The following is a 20,910-nucleotide window of genomic DNA, read 5'->3' as shown; positions in this document are numbered from 1 at the left end:
TCACGGCACCTAAAAGACACAGAAAAAGAACTCAGTTCGATGCACTCACCTTCAGCGCTACTCATCTCAGCAGCACGCCGCCATCCCCAGACGCCAGCCATCATCTAAGGAAGGAAAGCAACGAAGTTAGAGAACTGTTCAAAAGACTCATTATACTTACCTGTCGGACTCTTGCCAGTGAAGTAACTAGGCAGCAACGAGCCCGCATCAATCAACAAGCCCCTTCGCTGAAGGCAGGATGGAGAGCACACAATCCAAGAAAACAAGGTGAGCTGTGGATCAAAGGGAAGGGTTGGACCCCGGGGAAGAAGGGGTTCAAGCACACAGAGACAATAGGGAGTTAAACTCTACCAATCCTGTGTTTCAGGCCCAGTCTCCAGTCGATAGCCTCCAGGGAAGGGTTTGAGGTCGTAAGAGGTCAGAACAGGCTGAGTGACGTCCCCGTGGATACCAGGTGAGCGTTACATAAACCCATCCCAAAGATCACAGAGGGATAACAGGGAGAGCACTCAAGCTGATTCCAACATTAAAAGGACACCTATGTGGGATAAGGTCTGGCAGGAGAGCATACCAGGTCTGTCCACATGGACACTAAGTAAAGGAGGGAAGGAAATCTTCCAGAAGCAGAACAACAAACGGAATGGGGCAAGGCCCATCAGTAACATATCTAAGGGTTGAAAGACCTCAACAGTGCAGAGAAAAATAGAGCAAGAGGGCTGGAGCCCAAAAGCAGTTGTGGACACCCTGACTAGAAAAGGAGAAATAAAACAGGAAACCAGCGACAAGTCAAGTCTGGCAGGCTAGTGAACCATGGTTGATATATCGTTGAGGAAGTCTACGGCCAGGTCTGGCAGGTTAGTGAACCAGTGAACCAGTCCTGATAAAAGATTGGAAAGGTGCATTTTGTTTAAACAAACAGAGGAACAGGGTTCCTATAAAAGATTTTGAGAGTTTGAGAAACCGTACTTTTTGTGGATTTGAACATACAAGCAATACATATTTAATCATATATTCTTTGCACAAGAACTGTGCCTTGGAGTGTACATTTGGAGTAAGCGAGGCCTCCTTGTGAGTGAATAGGACTTACAGTTTTCATTAGTTAGCTAATGGTGTAAGGGATGGAAATAGGTTTAGACACAGGACCGTGGACATTTACTTTCCGGACAACATGACTTTCTCCTCAGTATTTCTGTTGAGGTAGGGCCGCCCCTCATAATAAATAAGTCAAGACAGGCATTTCTTTTCCTTTTGGTGTTATCAGTAAAAGTTTATATCAACCAATATGCCACCTCTGTGTCCGACTCGTACTTCTGCACCCTCACAATTCTCAGAAAACACAGTGCAAAATCAACATTAAAGCACAAGTGTAATGCAACTTGCCTATTATTACGCTACAAATTAATCTATGTAGCAACAAACAATACCAAACAGACAATAACATCCAAATATTAACCTAACACGCCAGAAAAGCTACATAAACCAGACCACCACCTTAAGACAAAACCCATCACAAGGGCGAGGAATGGGGAAAACCCCAAAAGGTGCATAAAAGATCATCCGAGATACGTCCAGAGAATATTGTCATAACATTGTTCCATGCATCGAGTATACAGTTCCAGAGATTTGCCTGTTTTCACACGTGTGGGAGGAGGGCCTCCTGCTGCATATTATATTACACAAAGATACTGGGTTCTGCTAATCAGGCTTCAACATTTGCATTACGTACATTCTTCCAGAAAATAATCCATCACTACGGCTCACAGAATTAGGCCCTTATGTCCCCTCATGGTTTTTTCCAATTGATTCCGTGGAAACAGGGGCATTGGAGGCAGTATCCGGAGATGCAGGTATTCAATTCACTCCTTCAATTAGGACACCTTCTTACGTCTATTGAAGTAATCTTCTGCTGACCCAAACGTCCCAGCAAATTACCACTAGTTTCTCTTCTTCCCCATTATTCAAAATTCCTTGAGCGGGTGGTCTTCAACAGATCACCAATTAGTTTCAGAACAATGGCCTTGGAGATCCACTTGAATCCGGCTTCTGTAGTAAGCACTCCACTGAGACTGCACTCATGCATGTCTCCAACTTTCTCTTTAATGCTCAGCACTCCATACTCACCATTTTGGATCTCTCTGCGCTTTTGTCACTGTCGGCCACTACTATATCCTTTTCACTTTCCAGGACCTTGGGTTTTGCAACTCTGCTCTTGGAAGGATTGCCTCCTACCTAGAAGGTGTATCCTTTTAAATCTCTTGGAACTCACAAACCTCTGACCGTGTCAGTGTTACACATGGGCCGCAGATTTCTTCCTTTACTTGGCCGCGTGCACCCTGTTTTCTGTGGAGTCGGATTGACAGGAAGTCTTTATGGCAAAGGTACAGGTTGCCATGGAGGTTGTTTACACAAAAGACACGTCCGTGTCAGGTGACACGTCACGTGCGTACGACTAACACATGTACGTGAAAGTCCCTCCTCCCAGCGGTTTAAATCCGGCATTTGGGTTTTGGCTGGTGCTGTTAATTAGGGCGTTATCCCAACACACCAACCTTGCGTTCTTACTGTCCTGGCTTCCCTCGGATTGCTCTCCGTAGGATTCCTTTGTCTACACAGGTTAACCAAACCCTGCCAACGTTTTCCAGCCTGCCTTTTCCTCCCGCTTGCAATGTTGGATCTCCTGGTGCCGAATGCAGAACATTTCGGACTGCCTTTGCCTCCAGCTTGCATCGTTTGATCTCCTAGTGCTGAGCGTGGATCATTTCCCGGATTGCCTCATCTTCTGCTTGTCCAGGACTGCTCTCCAGTTGTTCCACTCCACGTTATTCCACACGTGAGCTGCCTGACATTCCTGGATTGTCCTCCCACAAGCGTGAGTGTTTCTGCTTGTAATTGTGTACATATGTGCTGTATCCCACTACCCGCATACGAAATAGAAAATTGGGTTTCCCCCCTGCCTTGTTTCCCAGAAATACAGATATTACCATAGAGCCACACTTCCGCATATCAACTCATTGGAAAGTGCTATTGGGAAATGAACCATCTCCTGAACCTTAATCGCATCTCCTGGGACCAGTTGTTGTTCTTCTCATCATCAGCTACTAGTGCATTTTGAACGCTTTACTGTGTTATGCACCAACCCGTAACTAGTGCGTCCCTTGTGCCGCCCGCGTTACTTTTCCTATACTAATCTCCCTGTTTTTTCTTTTCTCCTTTCCTTTTTTTCTGTCTGGAAGTAGTACTTACCTCAGAACTTGTCCTCTTTTCAGGTCAGTTTTTACAGCTCATCTCCAACATTGGGGTATCATACTGTTCCTTGCTTCAAGCTTATAGTATGTGTTTTCTTTTATAGGTTCAGGATCCACACACCTTCCCTACACCATAGCCAACATTTAATCAGGTATTCCGTTTGTGGGTTCTTGTCTTCCGATGATTGAAACACCAATTGTACCGTCACTAATCCTTTCTGTGGTTTCTTGCAGCATTGGTTTGGCCGTGCGTGTGTTCCCCGCTCTTTTGTGCGATCAACACTTCTGTCTGTCTTTACCTGAACAGCAGAGAGGTATATTGTAAAGAAGAGTCCCTCTCCTTGAGGAACCCTGAATTCTTTGAATTCAGGGGAGCAGGAGTTCTGGAGACTCATTGGCTATTCTGCTTGTTATACCACCTCTTCATTTGAGGACGTCTAACCAACGCCCCGAGCTGTATCTGGTGTGGTGTGTAACAGTCAGTGTCCCCCAAGGATCAGTCATTGGACCTCTGCGCTTCACCCTCTATACCTATGCCCTAGGAAGACTTTGGCTTTCACCAGCACTTTCTTGCTGATATGACACCTAAACATTGTTCTCATTTTCCTCCTTCACCCCAACCATCATGGAACAGATAATTAACGGTCTCACTGCAATTCATCACTGGATGCCTCACTGGATGCCTCTCTGTTGCCTCATGCTGAACTCTCCAGAAACACCTTCTTACTCGCTCACCCAAGACTCACAATCTTGGGGTCCACTTTGATAGCGACACATGACTGCAACAATGAATCACTACCACCACCTCTGCTGCTTGTATTAACCTCCTCAATATTTGGAAAATCTGTCTTTTTCTTATTAAACATACCACAAAAACTTCAATCTCCACTCTCAACTCTCTCCTCCCTCTATGCAAAGTCCTCAAATTTGCTACCCGCACTGTACAGCCTGCCCAGATCCTCCCTCACTTCTGCCTACCAGCAACAGACTGGTTGGCTCTCCATGCAAAACTGCTCTCTTTTCACGTTCCTCCCCCTACTCTACATAGCTGTCCATGGTCTTGGCTCCTCAGTACCTGTCTGACTGTATCTCAATGTATTCACTGTACTGTTTCCTCCAATCCCCATCTGCACAGAACCTCACTGTCCCATATCCTCCCTGTGCCTCCGCTCACTTCGGCTCTTTCTCCCTACCCGCCCCGCTCCACTGGAACACACTGCCCATAACAATCAAAGCCCAACAGTGGATCTCTTCAAAGCTTGGCTTAAACTTCACTTACTTGCTAAAGAGGGAGCTTCGCCTGCGCGCATCCTCTCTACCTGACTCCACCAATTCCACCAATTCCTCCAGTGACATTTTTGTAATTGTGTATATTTAAATAGTAATCCTTTTTAATCCTTTTTAGTTTGAAGTGCTTGCCCCCTTAATGTTACCTTTCATAAACCACTGTATATATTACACCACTTCTTCTCATCTTTGTGCTATCTATTGTACAGGCAACCTTCACAGGAATGCTTTTGACATCTGTTAATGTATTATTTTAAGTCATTTCTGTTTGAGGTTCACATCCTATTTCTTCAAATACATGCAAACACATTTCAGTCCCACGGGCCCTAGAATCAGGCAGCTATTGCTAGCTTCTTCTGCCTTCATCTGGGGAAATGTCTCAACAGCAACAGAATAATAATGGCTTCAGGATCTTACCTTGGCGCTCTTGGACTCCCTGTATCGCTCCAAGGTATGGAACTTGCGGTTCAACTCATGATAGAGCTCGGAGTGACGTTTTCGCGTGTGCATCACTTTCTGCAGAGAAACCGTGAAAGGGGTTAATGTCAGCCTTTACAATCATGCTAATTCTACCATTGGCGTTGAAGAGGTTGAGGGTGTTTGGAGGGAGTCACTGTTTGCAGACCCAGAAAGCCACCACAAAACAAAGTACAACATTAAACGACGACGATAGTCGTGGTGTCGGAGCTGTGTGTCAGCCTGCAACTACTAAACTAAAGTACCTTTTCCTGCTAAGCACAGCAACTACAGGAGATGCCCTATCAGCAGTGCTGGTAATGCTGGTGACTCATTGCTCTGTTGTCAGGTAGTTCTGCGTAAACTCTATGCAGTGCAGGAGATGCCCAATCAGCAGTGCTGGTAATGCTGGTCACTCATTGCTCTGTTGTCAGGTAATCCTGCCTTAACTCTATGCAGTGCAGGAGATGCCCAATCAGCAGTGCTGGTAATGCTGGTGACTCATTGCTCTGGAGTCAGGTAGTCCTGCCTTAACTCTATGCAGTAGATGAGATGTAGTGATGGTGTGCCAGACATTCCTGTTGCCTCCTTAACTACTGGTAATGGGGAAGATGCACTGCACTGATAACAGTCCTTCTACAGCAGGCGATGAAGGAGATTCAGAGCAGTCCTGATGTGGCACTGCCTCGTATCATGTCGGTACAAGAAATAATATACAGCAGTGGCAGGCAAGTACAGTTGGTAATGATTCTGGCTCAGTGCAGTGCTGTCAGGCAGTCCAAGCACTGCTGACAGGGCTAGCACTGGTACAATCTAGTGCAGTGGTGCTTGAACCCCACCCCCCAATGTACTTCTCCAATGATTGGCTGCTGAAGCTAGAATGCACCCCATTATCATATCATCGTGAACTCCTACCTTTAAACTTTACTTCAAAAAAATGGCAAGTATATTTTCAGAAATAAAAGTCAATGCATTGTATGTAAGTAGAGCAGTGTGAGCAGTGTGGCCGGGCCTCAGATGTTACATACAGCAGTGGGGATGGCCTCTTGTGCTTGTGTACAGCAGTGAGACTAATTACTCTAGGTTTTAAACCAAATTCATGTTTTACTATATACCTGATGTCAGGGTACACCCACATGACTGGCACCAAAGAGTCAATCCAACAGAGGGAGGGGTCAGATGAATCAGATTTCACCCAAGAGTAGAGCACAAACACAGCAACTGGAATACAAAGCGTACACACATACATACACAAGGGAAAAGAGAACACAAAGCAATCGCCTCACCTCAAAATCTAAGTCCGAGTACCGTAACCTCTTCCTCTGCGGGCGATAAAAATATATAAAAACAGAAAAGGGACTGTTACTCGGGGAAAGGAAAACCACATGCTGCGACGAGTAACAACGAGCTGCTTCCCTGGCATTCACTGACAATACTGGGTACGGGTTGCGGTCTGTCTGTTGGACACGGGGGCTCTGCAGTGTCTGTGTATACTTTGGGGGCAAGAGACAACACAGGCATCTTGGGTGAATGCTTCCAGCAATATGGGCATTTTCATGCACCTGCAGCTTCTGCAGACCGAGCAATGGATCAAGCCATGAAAGGCGATTCATTTCAAGATGGACGTTTTCACATTCTCTTAATCCGTAGCCTCCCGTTGCGAAGTAGTGGGAGCAGAGAAAGGGGCTGTTGATTGCCTAACAATAGCACACTTTGGCACCCATTACTGTACCTCTGATAGACTTTACTTGCATCTCCATCTTTGCACACACATTAATGGAGCAGTGCACAAGTGTCCTGAGGTGGGACGATGTGTGAGGAATGGACTTGGTAATCTGACGGGCGCCACATATTTGTAAATTAATTTTTCTAGACAGATTGTTCTATGCTTACACATTACTCACATCAGAACGCTACTTCATGGAGAGGGGAGATTGGAGATATGACTTGGGAGAACATCATAAGTCAGTGAAATGAGGGTAGAGGAATTTGACAATGTGTGGAGTGCCCTACGATAGAGCCGAAGTGTGTAGAGGCGTTCGGTCAAAGCTACTACACAAAGCTATGATTGGTTCTCATAATAACTTCAAGAGATAGCAGGTACAGAACAGTACAATTAACTCTAGCATACAAAGAGCCTGCCATTCTTATTAACAATCCAGTCCACCCACACCCATACTTTATTGCCCACAGCCAATCACATTTAAGAACACTAACCAATGAAATTGAATTCTTAGTATGACCATCATGGACATCAAACTTTCAAGTCCCAGCTCCCTGTCAATGTAGGACCTTGTTTGCTCTGATTAACAGGACATGTTCACCATGTTGTAAAAAGTAAGGAAGCATAACTTTCAGGTAAGTGTGAAAGTCAGACATTTTGAAAGGCTGTGAACATGAAACATCAATCACTCTGCTGTCATGGAAACAGAACATTCCACTAATGTGACATCTGTACTTGTCTAGGAGAGACATGACAACATCTTTCTGCCCCCTGACCCCTTACCAAAGAATGATATTCTTGCAACTATAAAATGGTCTTTTGTATTATTACTGCCCATTCTGAGGCTACTGGTATTTAGAACATTTTCAAGAAATGAACAAGGTTTCTGGGTGGCGGAGATTGCAGGCTTCGGAATTGCCAAGGGGAGCCTGTTTAGCTAAAAACCAGCCGCTACTTTTGAATCCCCAGGCATGCTGTGTTATTTGAACATAGCTATGTAATATTAACTGAGAGGACAAGGGAATGAGTATAACAAAGAATAAAGGACCCACCTAAGGGGCATTTAAAGCACATTCCATAACATATAATGGAGGAAAAGGTTGTTTGCATCTTGCAGACAAGTTAGATTTGCTGCGCACCATTTACTAGCTCTTGGTTCCCCAGAGGTAGCTCCTGCCTGAAGGGTGATGCCAATTCCCAGGAGCTGCGTTTTGCTCCTGGTCTACAAATCCTTATTTCAACCTCTGGCTTGCCATGTACAAACTCTGTTGTAGAATGGAAACACTGTTTGTCCAAAGCTTTGCCATGCTCTGGATTTGTGGGGTCGCAACTGGGCACTAAACCTAGGTAAGGAAGCCTGCTGCTTGCCTGGCACCTGAAATCCCAAGCAAGGTGAGAAACAGGCCACTGGTTCTGCACCCAGGGGAGGGCTAGCCCTTGAAAGCCAAAATCCCACAGCATTTAGATCCCCTAACCAATGTTCCCTCTAATTATTTTTCTCTCTGTGCGGAACTGGTTGGCTGTTGTGTGCACATTATTTACCATGTGCACAACTGACTGAGGTAAGCCACTTTGTGAGCATGTGTATTTAGTGAACTACCATAGCAGAAGAGAGTTTGAAAAGGAATTTCCTCTTCCCAGCAACTGCAATTCTTGACAAATCTTACAACACTTTTTCCAAACACAGACGCTAAAATAAAATATGTCATGTGTGATTATACAGAGAACTCATCAACCAGTCCAAGACTTCATCATCTGCCACAGGACCTTGCAAACGTTTCATGCCACTGGATAATCACTCATGTGTACTACAAAACACACATATCTCTTGTTATAACTGATGTGGCTGTCAAGAAATGTAGACAGAATACAACTTTTGCAGATCGATTAATGGCAATTGAAAGAAATGTGTCAAACATGCTGATAGGAGTTCAAGTGCCACTTTAATGAAGTAATTCAAGGGCCAGGAGAACATGCTTCTAATAATTTGTAGAAGGGTGAAAATTACATCAGAATAACTGCACCTCGGAATATGATCTAAAATTCCTGTGCCTCTGCTTACTATCCACATTACGTTCTCCTGCGGGCAGTTATAACACCAGCCTACAGCTAAGAGACGTATGCACCATCAAGTTTTACCCCCTAAAGAAATTAAAAGGTGCCTAACAAAAACGAGAAACAATGAACATATCGTTGATTCAACACACAAAGCTCCACTTATATTTTTTCGAATTAATGACCAGTAAAGCACTAGTATAGGAAGGAACTCTAACATTAATGCCCGATTTCAAGAGGAATTTTAAGGTGAAGAACATCTTTTCGTAAGCAGAAAGTATCCCTAATGGCAAAGCAAATTACTTTTTTAATCCCTGAAAAATCATTTGACTCCAAGTAGGGAGCAAAATCTGATTAGACCCCTGACATAGGAAGTGAAATAACAGGGCACATAATAAAGTCTATAGTTTTGCCGACCCTTCCGCACCACAGCCTAGAGAAAATTAAACAAGAGCTTTACTGAGGTTTATTATAGAGCCCTGCTGAAGAAAATAACATACATATGCCTTTGAAGTTAATAGCATCAATTCCTCAGAGATCCAACTGATTGAGTGCCTTCTTCAGTAACTATGGATCTCTCTTCTGTAATTCTTTGTTATCAGTTTAATAAGCTGGAGGGGGATGCTAGAGACGATACACACAGAACACGTGGTTATATTGAAAAGCCCTCAGCAGCTGAGCATAGAAAGAAAAAGGTGCGGTTGTCTAGACGGGTACTAGACTTTCCTATCCTTTAGCAAACAAGCAACACATTTTCTTCAGTGTACTGCCGAAACGCATGATTTGGTTTCAAAATGTGCTGCTTTGTTCATCACCCACAAGGAGTGATGACCTGTGCTCTTCCAACCAGACCCTTCACCGGCCCCTGTGCTAGCCTCCAATACTAGTTGCTAGAGCACTGAAAAAAGTGAGGGATTGTAGCAGTAACACTCGCTGGAATATTTGCAGACCTACACTACTTTGTATGCAAGGCATCTTTAATGCCTCAACATGTTATGTGCATTTCTAAGAATGTCATGACTCTGCATGTACACAATTATTTTGCAGTGCATACAAGCTTGTTTGCAGCATACCCACCCATATATCATTGTGTAGGATTATGCAGTGCTCAGTGAAACCATTTTTGTTTAGCAGCGAGTTACCATATAAAGTGTGAAGGTCAATTCCCAAAGTAACACTGAACACTTGGAAACAATGCAGATTGTGTGAAAAGCATTCTCATGTCTGAATATCCTGTGCCGTGATACTATGGACGAGTAATCCCAGGCATAGTCCATACCCATTATCCATTGTAGGCAAATTAAATGATATTGCAATGTTGCTCTCCATTTATAGGGTAATGTTAGTGGTGCTAACGTAGGAGACGCTGAGCATCACATTTGTCGTCTCAAAATCCTTAGAGGGCAAATTAATATTTGAGTTTTATAATGTGTTAACTTGCAATGGAGCCGCTTAAAAGCACTTACGTGACATATGTACAAAGAAGAGGAAGTATGGGATAACGTTACACATCCAAGTAGCCTTCTTACTTACAGTCATTATTCGATATTTGAGCTAGTAGTTTGATTGTATAGTGTGGGTGCCGCTTTTGGTAAGACACAATGAGTAACAGAAATTCTGGCGCGTGAACGTTATTCATATTACAACATAAACAAGGTGGATGTAGGTACATGTCTGCTAACCTTTCGCAGAGGCAAGAGAGGAAGAGTCAAGGTTGTCTGGTAGTATCGTAATGTGTTCTGGGGCAGAAGTTAGAGTCATAAGGTAAAAGTTTGGTAGAGTCAAGTTTAGGAGTCATGGGTGGTGAGGGAACATTATTTGGTTAATGTGGCAGGCATATCTTGGTTAGATTCTCCTGTTCATAGAGACCGTTTTTCATATAGTTGGAGACAGTTTTTCATTTCGTTTTTACCTCTTGTTTGTGTATTTTGCTGTTCAGGATTTTAGGTGTTTACAATCACCCTTGCATAGTAGTGTATTATTATTATTATTTTTTTTATTTGGTTAGTTGTTAAAACAACTTTTCAAATCTTTAACATTTTTACACAACCAAAAGACTGCATGTGACACTATACAAAAATTACAAATTTACACTAAAGTTACATTTTTCCTTCAACAAAAACAAGACATGGACAACAACACAAGTGATAACATCACTAGATCGGAAATTAATCATGTAAACTCAACATCAGTTGGTGACTATTAAAATATCTGAAATAAAATATTGTTATGAAAATGCATGAGTACCATCTATTGTGATTGAATCACTCTTTCCTGAACACATTTTCTCTACTTCACAGTATATTCTTTTATGTGCATACAAATTCCGGGACAGTAACTTCCAGAAAGTGCACAATCGCAACCTTTACAGCCAATCTTGGGCTTGTAAAAACTAGTTTCCAAAGTGTGCCCTCATCCAGCTCAGAGAACAATACAAAAATATTTTGAAATAATTTCATGCGGAACGGCTTTAGGCAAGGGCATGCAACAATCAGATGTTGGAGAGTTTCTATTTGATGTTGGTCTAGACAGTATCGGCAGTAATTTTCATTTGGGGCAATTAGATTTCTCCTCTGTAATACTTCGCGAGAGTGCCATAAGTTGAATCTGAATTTCATATATTGCCGTTGTACATGAGGCGAGGGACATTTATGTAAATATTCAGCTAAGACTCTATGGCCCTCATTAGGACTCCGGCGCTAAACCATGGTTCTATTAGCACCATGGTCCATGCCGGAGTCCGCCATGGAGAAAGGGGGAATTACCACCCCATTCCAAGGTTGGCGGGGCGGTAATTCCCCCTTTCTCCATGGCCCTTCCCCATTCCCATTTTTGCCCCATAGGGATCAATGGGAATGGGGAAGGCGGCAATTACGGTACCGCAAATTGCGGTACCGTAATTGCCGTCAAGGTCCCTTTGCGGGTCCCTTCTTTAACGGCTGGTCCAGACCAGCCGTTCAGGTTGGGAGCCGCAAATGGACCTCGTAGTAAGGCGTTAAGGGGTTAACGGCGCCGCAGCCTTTTACGGCGCCGTTAACCCCTTAACGCCAGGGTCCTAATGAGGGCCTATATCTTTTTGACCCACAAATTGAGCCGTCAAAATCCTTATATGTCTGACAAGCTGCTAGATTCCTAATCCAATCACATTCAAAGATTTTCTTTTTTGCTAAATCTGGATTGGACACCAAAGTCTCAATACTTACTACAGCCTCAGCCATTTCATTATATAATAGTGTGCACCACTTACTGGGGAGTCCAGTTACGTTCGAAAGCAGGTACTGTGCTACTATACCCAATCCGTTGGCTGCATTAAGGCCTAACAAACACTTCCTCAGTAGGGCACACATTTTCCACAAAACCTGCGAATACAGGGATAGTGAGCCCAACTCAAAACGTATCATAGGGAGTGGAGTACGGTTAGGTAGTTTTAACACTTGTCTCCAATATTTGGCCTCTATGCTGTCCCAATGTAATCGATTTCGTGGATGTGCGGCTTCAACTCCATATAATAGAATTGGGACTGCCTTCATTTGATAGAAAGATAGTGTACGCTTAAATTAAAATTTACCAAATCTAGCAACAAGAATCCTGGTCTGAGAGGTCAAGGTTTGTACTTTGGATTGTAGTTCCCAAGTCTCAGTCTTTGATGTGATGGAGCTAGTGAAGATGAAACCTAATTATTTGTATTGTTCCGCCACTCCCAATGCTTTGCCCTGTATTGTCCAAGCGTAGCCATTTTTCTTACGCTTGAGAGTGTTATGACAAACTAATACTTGTGATTTGGTTGGATTTATTTGTAAATGGCTGACTATGGTGTACTGGTTCAGCCTATTTAGCATTTGTTGTAAGCCATATGGTGTTTGGGACAACAGTACTAAATCATCCGCATAGAGGAGATAGCTGACTTTGTCGTTACTCAATTTTGGGGGATCACAGCAGATGGTGGTGAAGATGTCTCCCATATCGAAAATGAAGAAATTTAACAAAATCGAGGCCAGCGGGCAACCCTGTTTCAATCCTCTCATAGTCGCGATGGATGCAGATAATATACCTTCAAACGTTAAGCGTACCCGCATTGTGGTGTTTGAATGTAGTAACATCACAAGAATTAATAGGAGGTTTGGGCAGTTATGCCTTTTGAGTTTCTTGTGGAGTAGAGCCCGAGCTATAAAATCGAACAAGGCCCGAAAGTCGATAAACGCCAGATAAAGTGGCTGACCTCTTGCAGCATAATGCATTTTAATTAAATGTAGGCACATTATGTTTGGGATTGTCCCCAAACCAGAGACAAAACCAGATTGGTGACTGTCTCTTACTTGTGCCTGAATGGTCCATGCATTAAATTTCTTCAAAAGCAATCTACCAAAATGTTTTCCTGGGACGTCAAGAAGGAGATCGGGCGATAGCTACTAGGCGCTTGCCGATCACCCTTCTTGAATATCGGAACAGTGATGGAATGTGTCCATGATTTTGGGATGGCTTGGGCTGCATTAACTGCTGAGAAAATGGAGTGCAATATCGAAGCCCACAGCTCAGGCTGCAGTTTTAGGGTATAGTTTGAGAGACCATCTGGTCCAGCTGCTTTAGAATTGGATGCTGTTTTGATTAATGACAATATGTCTTTGTGATCAAGCTCAGAGAAGTGCTGTACCCAAGTTTGTTCAGCCACTGCATTGGATTGAGCCGCAGTTTGTGAAGACCCCGTAGCACAATTAATTATGGACCACATTTTTGAGGTATTCTTGGTTGCTAGTGTGCTCAGCATGACTGCGCCATCGTGTTGATACATCTTTGCACAATTACCTTTTACCCAGTTAGTATACTTCAACTTGATTTTTTTCTTACAAGTAGGGCTCTGATGTCTGGGGATGCCTAGAAGCTTGCCTCAATTCAGCGCGCTTTTCAGTTTTCCTTAATTTCATGACCAAATCAAAAGTGTGCAGGTGCTTAGTTTTTAATTGTGTGTTCAATCTTGGGTTCTGAAAGAGTTGCATTGTATTGCTGTACTGCATACCCATATTATTCACATCAGTCGGATTTTGTTGGATTGATTTGACCAAATATTGGTTAAATTGGTGTAAGGCATCCTCCGACCATCAGTGTCTATTAAGCCCAGGATTCACAATTAAAGAACCCTGAGCTTGGCCAATATGATCGATTTTTCTAAGATCTTTCTGCCACCATTTTGTTGCTAAGATGTTGTGATCACTTTGTTTAGCATCAACAATCACAAAATTCTTAATCATAGGAAGCAAGGTAACACTCACAAAGATATAATCAATGACTGATTCCATTTGACCATTATGCCATGTTGCCCTTGGGGATGTGTCTTATTTAAACATACCATTAAGCATGTGCAGGTCACGAGATTTGGTGAGCTTATGCCATCTATACGTTCTACCTCACCTTGATAAGTCTTTCTTACTGAGTAGATTGATGTTTATGTCTCCAGCGACTATCAGGTGAGAGACTGACTTATCTAGGGCAATCAAATCAAGTAACATTATGACATCATCAAAAAATACATTGTCACCTATAGCAGCAGCGTTCATATATATATTAAGAACAGCATACCCTATTCCCTCAGCCCTGACCTTTACCAGAAGCATGTGCTTATTTGGGCAGGCCCATAATTCCGATGACACTCCCTTTCCGATTTTTATGGCTGTAAGTAGGCCAGAAGATGGTCTGCCAGAGGAGGGTCTGTAAGCGGGATTGATGTGAATATCGAAACCATTACAGACTGGAGGATCTGTGAGCCAGGTTTCTTGAAAAAGAATTAAGTCATACATTCCAAGCAGATTTGGATCATTATTAAGAAGGTGAGTATACCCTCTGGTATTCCAACTCAGCAAGGAAACCTGTTCCTGCGTATGGACAGGATCTAGTTACAGTTGTTCCTGGGAGCATTTACAGTGACATGTGTTGGTCTTTGCAGTTTCCCCCGTTCCTCCCCGCTTCAATATTCCCCCTGTTTGTGTCACTGGAGGAGCATGGTAATTGGCAGAAGCTGAGCTTGTTATGTTGTTTTCTGCTATAAGTTCAAATCCCAAGTTGAACAAATGGGCTTTTGTTGACCAAATGAGATTTTGTACCACCCGAGAGTTCAGCCACAATCTCACAATATTGAGATTCTCATCTCTCATAAACTCCACATACTCAATGTCGGCTGAGTTGATATCCTCCAGCTGCACTACTTCAGAAAATATGGCCATGACAGATCTTCTGTTAAGGTCATATTGCTTACAGGGTGCTGATCTGCAAGCCAAAATTAGTGAATAAAGTGCCAATCTTTTTTTTCCCCCTGTGACTTTGTCATAGGGAGTGACGGGGTCTGGTTGTTTCTGTTGTTATCTCTCAGTGGTTCATTTTTTGTTTTCGCCCGAATTTGTTTTAGGTTAGTCTCTACTAAACCCATTATTTCCGATGCCATATCGTGCACCTGTGGTTGTGGGGCTCGAGATGGTGATTTCTGATGCCGACTATCCCTTGAGTCTAGGTCATTTCCTGCTAACGTGGTGATAGATCTCACAGGCGGTTGAGCTAAAGGCATAATCAATTGTATGCCACCCCCTCTGACTTGCGGTGGGTCCATACATTTTGAGACATTTTTATCTAACTCAAACCTTACATTCGGCTCAACCGCTCTACTAGGTGCGAAAAATCTTATTGTAGAATCATGGCCAGGCCTTGATGGAATTGGCAAGCAATGATCAGACATGTATGCATCAACTGCCGTTCTGATTTCATGTCTGTATGCCTGAATGGCTTCTTCATTTCTCATCTCCGGCACCTCTGAAAAAAACCTGAACAAACTTCAGGTCACCCAAAATAACGCTCTAAGAGCAGCCTTAAACATCTCCAAAAGGGACCACATCTCACTGGCAAGACAATCAGTTCACTGGCTCCCTGTCAAAGAACGCATCACCTTCAAGGTACTGACTACTACCCACAAATGTATCCACCACACTGCACCATCATTTCTCTCAGACACCATTCTCAGACCGACCTCATCCAGACCTACCAGACTGTGCTACACTAACCAACTCACTGTACCACGCATCAACAAGATTACAGCAGGAGGGCAGGGTTTCCCCTACATAGCACCAAAACTTTGGAACAATCTCCCCCACGCTCTAAGAGCAGAAGGCTCCCTCACAGCGTTTAGAAAAAAAACCTCTCTCTTTAACTAAATTTCCTCTACCTACAGCCAATCAGGCACACATTGCTAAATATTGCTACTGCCAAAACTTGTATGCCTGTATGCCTCTATGCTGTAACTAAGACGCGCTTTTCCTGTAACCAGCGCTATTCTGTAACCAGCGCCACGATGCCTCAGGGCTGATTATGTGCGCTTAACAAATACGAATAAATAAATAATAAATAAATCTCTGTCAAATTGGCCATGGACCCATTGGGGGGCTCCAATGGGACCCCCCGCTTACCTTCTGTTGTTGAGAGGCGCTATGAAGGTTCACTTACTTCATCAATGCGTTCAGAGGTGCATAGTCTGCGGTCTGAGGTAAAGTATTAGGCTGAATAGATTTGACATGTTTATATTTTTCCCTTATAGCTTCTAATGCCACAATCATGCTTTTCTTAGGAAGTGTGAGTGCCTTAAAAAATTGCTTAGAGCGTGAGTTTGGAGCAATTTTGGGAGCACTCTGGTTTTTAGGTAACTTACCATTGTCAATGTTTTTGTTTTCCCATTGGCGGGGGTGAAGATGGTATACACCTTTTTTTTGTCGCTGTAATTATGGGGACCGCCAGATTGACTTCAGAAATGCTCTCAGGTTCGCTGCCCGGCAACAAATTCCCATTATAGGGAGTCTCAGCAATAATCCCCACAATAAGAGGAATAACAAAATCTAGTTTTTGCGTTATTACATAGGTTTGGGCAGCTACTGAAGACATCACTGTCTTTTTGTGTTTGGGTATACTTGACATGTGTAATTCGGCACTAATTGCCATCCCAGTGGTATTTTGCCAATTATGCATGTGTTCCAACAAAACAGCCTGCTTTGTTAGTTTAATGTCAAGTGTCTCAAATAATTTCCCTAATGTTTATATGGCAAAATTCATGGCTTGCAAAGTGGCTTCCAACATCCACTCATTTTGCGAACCTGATTGTGCCATACTCCTTTTATTTGGAGGAGATGTAGGCCTTCTTGTGTTGGGATGCATAAATGACACACTTATGGGGGAGCTTATGTAATTGGGTTCCGGTGTTTCAAAAAGAACTGGAGACGCCAACAAATTATCAGGTAGAGTGTGCCCAGAGAGCCCAGACCCCTCATCCTCAAGGTCAATTACCGGTTTATCCTGTAAGCTTTTTCCATCCAATTTCTTTGTGTTATTTAATTTTGCAGTAGGAGGAAGCGCTTTTAGCATAACGCTATCGCTTACAGTCGGAATGTTGGATAACATTTTAGGATCATTAGACACGTTAGAGTCACTCATATTATTCACTACAGAAATGGAAGAAGCGGGCAACTTACACCTCTTTGCCGTGTGGTCGCGTTTTGAGTCCATGGGCGCCTTTGCATCCACTGTAGTTTCTATTGAAGACTTGGGAATGTTAACCATCAACTTAACAGATTGCATTGGTGTTGATAGTTTAGTAAATGCACAAGACCTTCCCGCGATGTCCTTATAGAAAGCGCGAATGTCTGCATCCCTCAATACTTTGTCAGTGAATTGCAAAGCTTTCTTGTTAGTACATGCAGCCAGCGTAGAAGACAGCGGCGAGGCTACACGCGAGCGCCCATTCGGCGCCACCTTGCCTCCCACTCAAGGTAAATGGAGACCTGGACGGGGCTGCAACAAATTATGTTTTGAAGAGCGCAATTGCATCACACGATCTAGTCACGAGACGCCAGCACCCAAAGCACCTCCGTGCCGCACCCTCGCAACTCAGCGGCAAAGAGGCAAAGAGGTACTTCATGTACTTCGCCTGGTGCACGCACGCTGGTGCACGTGAACAGCTGATTTTATCCACTTCCTGCCAAAGGGGCAGGGCCACTGCAAATAAAGCCGTATAACGGCTATTTGTGCGCGTTGAATGTAGCAAAGTCAACACGGATTCCAAGACGTCCAGAGTAGCGTAATTAGTAGTGTAATGCAAATGAGCATAATATCAAGAAGTGTTGCTTATTTTAAGAAAAAAGAACATTTCAGGTAATTACTGTGGCTTGTGCATTATTAAATCTTTTTGAATAGGTGAGAATTGTCTGTGTGCGCTGCTAAAAATCTTCTGAGCGGCGCCCAGAAGGAAGTTGGGCAAGCGCACAGAGGGAACATTGCCCCTAACTCTTGCAGAGAGGAGTAACGGTCTCTGCTGTAATCCGACTCTCTCCCAATAGCTGTCATTGTAACACCCCAGCTCCCCTTATCCGAACAGTGCATTAATTCAATTCTACCTAAAGCGTACACTCAACTACGCTTGGAGCCAAAATTAGACTTAGCCTGAACTTCAAATTCACAGCATGTTCCCAGTGATCTCAAAAACATACATTTAGAAAGCTTTACTCTTTAATTAAAACTCCGGAATAATTACATAAAAGGTTAATCGCAACAAAAAGTACACCTCTTAATGAGATTTTGTGGTAGATTGAAAATTAACCATGAATAACTGCATAGAAGCGTGTGCGTTGGTGTTGTAAGGCAGATGCCCTGAGCCCAGGGGTGCAGGGCCTCACAGCTTGACCCAAAAACAGAGACATCAGGTTGTCCAATTCTAGACTCTTGGTCATCACCTGCTATAATTAAGCATACCCTTAAACCTGATCGGTGTCGTGAACGTGAACATACATTAGAGTCCGTACAGGGATTGAGTTTTGAGGTGTAGGTGGGACAGTGGGGATGGGACATCAGGTAGGAGAGCTAATCCCTCCCAAGAGCTCTACCAGGACTCCGGCATAGAGTTAAGTCTAGGGCTGGATCTGGAAAACAAGGGGATTTGCCCATTCTCAGGAGCAGCTGCTGCAGCCTTTGACTATGCAGTGGTTGAGTGCTGCCCGTCTGCAGACCACCATCTGGTATCAAGCAGAGGCCGGTCAGCTGCAACATGTGCAAGAACGCATCTTTACTCAACTCAGACGGGCACACATACCAAAGATGGGAACAGCGCATGATGGTTGAAGATTGTCCTCCACTGAGAGGCAACACACGTAGGAAAGATGGCCTTGTTGGCACTTGCTCTAGTCATTCTTATAAAACTCGAGCCATCGTACCAAACTGGGACTCTCTTCTGACGGACCACAAATATCTACTCTTGGGTCTCCAAAGAGAAAACTCATGCCTCTCCTTTTCAATATATACAGGGCTCCTATTGAAAACAGCCTCAAAATCGAAAACATCTGTCTCCACATCTACGCCAATGAGAAGCACACACTTCATTTATTTATTTCAGTTGTATAACTCACACAAGACCTGAGGCACCTGGGCACTGGAGATAACCAGTTACAGGAAGCCCAGGGGCCAAAGAACAAAATCAGCATACATAGGGGTTACAAGAGAGTGCAATGTTGGTTACATCAGGGTACAATCAATCACAACAAGAGGCATGGGCAGCCGGCTGGACTTATGGATTTACGGAAGGCCCAGTAGGATTCCTCCACTCTTAGTTTGGGGGTGGTGGGGAAGAGTTCCATTGCTTGGCTGCAATTACTGGGAAGCTGGCGCCGCCGGCTTTGGCACGTTTGAACTTAAGCTGCACCAATCTGTGAGTCGACGGGGTTCTGGTGGGCCTAGTCTAGAGAGACATGTTAATTTTTTGCACCAGGTAGTGGGTGGGTGGCAGATTTGGCTATGCACTTGGAAGTAGAGAGAGTCTTGAAAAATATTCTCTCACAGGCAGGTACTCAGTGAGCTGCTCTGCGGGCAAATGAGATGTGTTCTGATCTAGGGATGTTCAAGGCGGCACGCAAGGTATTATTATGAATAATTTGGAGTTTCTTTATATTTTGGGTTGATGTTCCAGCAAAGAGGACATTGCAATAGTCGAGCCTGGTGCCCACTACAGCCCGGGCAATCGACAGGCAACTGTAACTTGGGAGGACTGGTCAGGCGGCATTTAGTAGTTTAGTTGAGTAGGCTGCTGATCAGGTAATGGTGTTGACTTGACGGGTAAGGGATAGCGTGGCGTCGAGGTATACCCCGGGTGTTTTGACAAAAGGAGAAACTGTGATCAGAGAGCCATCGATATAAAAGACTGAGTAACGGGGGTCTATTTAATTTTAACACAGCAGCAGGTCCAACGATGAGAAGTTCTGTTTCTGCGTCATTAAGGCAGCGGCCATGGGTGGCCATACAAGCTTGGATGGTGGCGTAGATGCAGTTTAGCCTAGCAGCGTCATCAGTGTAGGAACCGGAGAGGGGGAGGAGAAATTGCGTGTCGTCAGTGCAATTTATGTAGGCTATGCCTAGGGAGTCTAGGGGGTCGAAAAGGCATTTATTGAATATATTGTAGACCATTGGAGACACGCAAGAACCTTGGGGTTCACCGAAGTTGATAGCAGAGGGGGTTTCACATGCGTTCTCAGCAAAAACCTTAATAACTACCGTCAAGAAAGGAGGCGTTCCAAGATGCAGCTTCCTGTGAGAAGTAGGCTGAGGATGTGAGGTGGTGGCAAAGGGTGCTGTGATCGACTAAGTCTAGGAGGAGCAGCGGTGCAGGGTTCCCTTTGTCCCTGAACTGGTCCATCTGATTGTTCAAGTCTAAGAGTGCAGACTCTGTCCCATGCCCTGGGCGGAAACCAGATTGGCGCGTTCCCAGAATGTTTTTTTCTCTAAATGATGTTGTATTGAGATGTAGGCTGCTCTGTCAAGTATTTTAAGGAGGAACATGACTGTGGTAATGGGCCGGTAGTTATTGGGTGAGACCGGGTCGAGTGTTGGTTTCTTTAGAAAGGGGAGCACCCAAGCTTCCTTAAGGCTGGAGGGGACCACGCCAGTAGTGAAGGATGTGTGGATGATGGCTGTGATAAGTGGTGCTAGAACTTCAGCACACTTTTTAATCGGCGGGGGGGCTGGCAGACGTCCCCTTTACACACCCCAGATGGCTTAAGGCTTCTTAGGATTCGTATTGTTTCTTGGGGGCCGATATTGTGGAAGCTGAACAATGGGATACCTGGGGTGAGAGTA

General features: G+C 44.0%; 1 protein-coding gene across 12 annotated transcripts in view; it reads right to left on the bottom strand.

The window, feature by feature from the left end:
- ADGRB2 (adhesion G protein-coupled receptor B2) overlaps positions 1–20,910 on the bottom strand; it is a 1,170,899-nt gene that overhangs the window by 20,934 nt on the left and 1,129,055 nt on the right. For all 12 annotated transcript variants that reach the window (XM_069622503.1, XM_069622504.1, XM_069622505.1 and 9 more), the window contains 2 exons: positions 6,275–6,310; positions 4,950–5,048 (listed from right to left, as the gene is read on the bottom strand). In XM_069622503.1, the coding sequence (XP_069478604.1) occupies positions 4,950–5,048; positions 6,275–6,310 (135 nt within the window). The remainder of the gene's footprint in view (positions 1–4,949; positions 5,049–6,274; positions 6,311–20,910) is intronic.

This window comes from Ambystoma mexicanum, chromosome 11 (genome assembly GCF_040938575.1).
Source record: "Ambystoma mexicanum isolate Mex_15411 chromosome 11, UKY_AmexF1_1, whole genome shotgun sequence".
Taxonomy (NCBI): domain Eukaryota; kingdom Metazoa; phylum Chordata; class Amphibia; order Caudata; family Ambystomatidae; genus Ambystoma; species Ambystoma mexicanum.
Note: the sequence above shows the minus strand (reverse complement) of the source record. Positions and strands in the feature narration are given on the sequence as shown.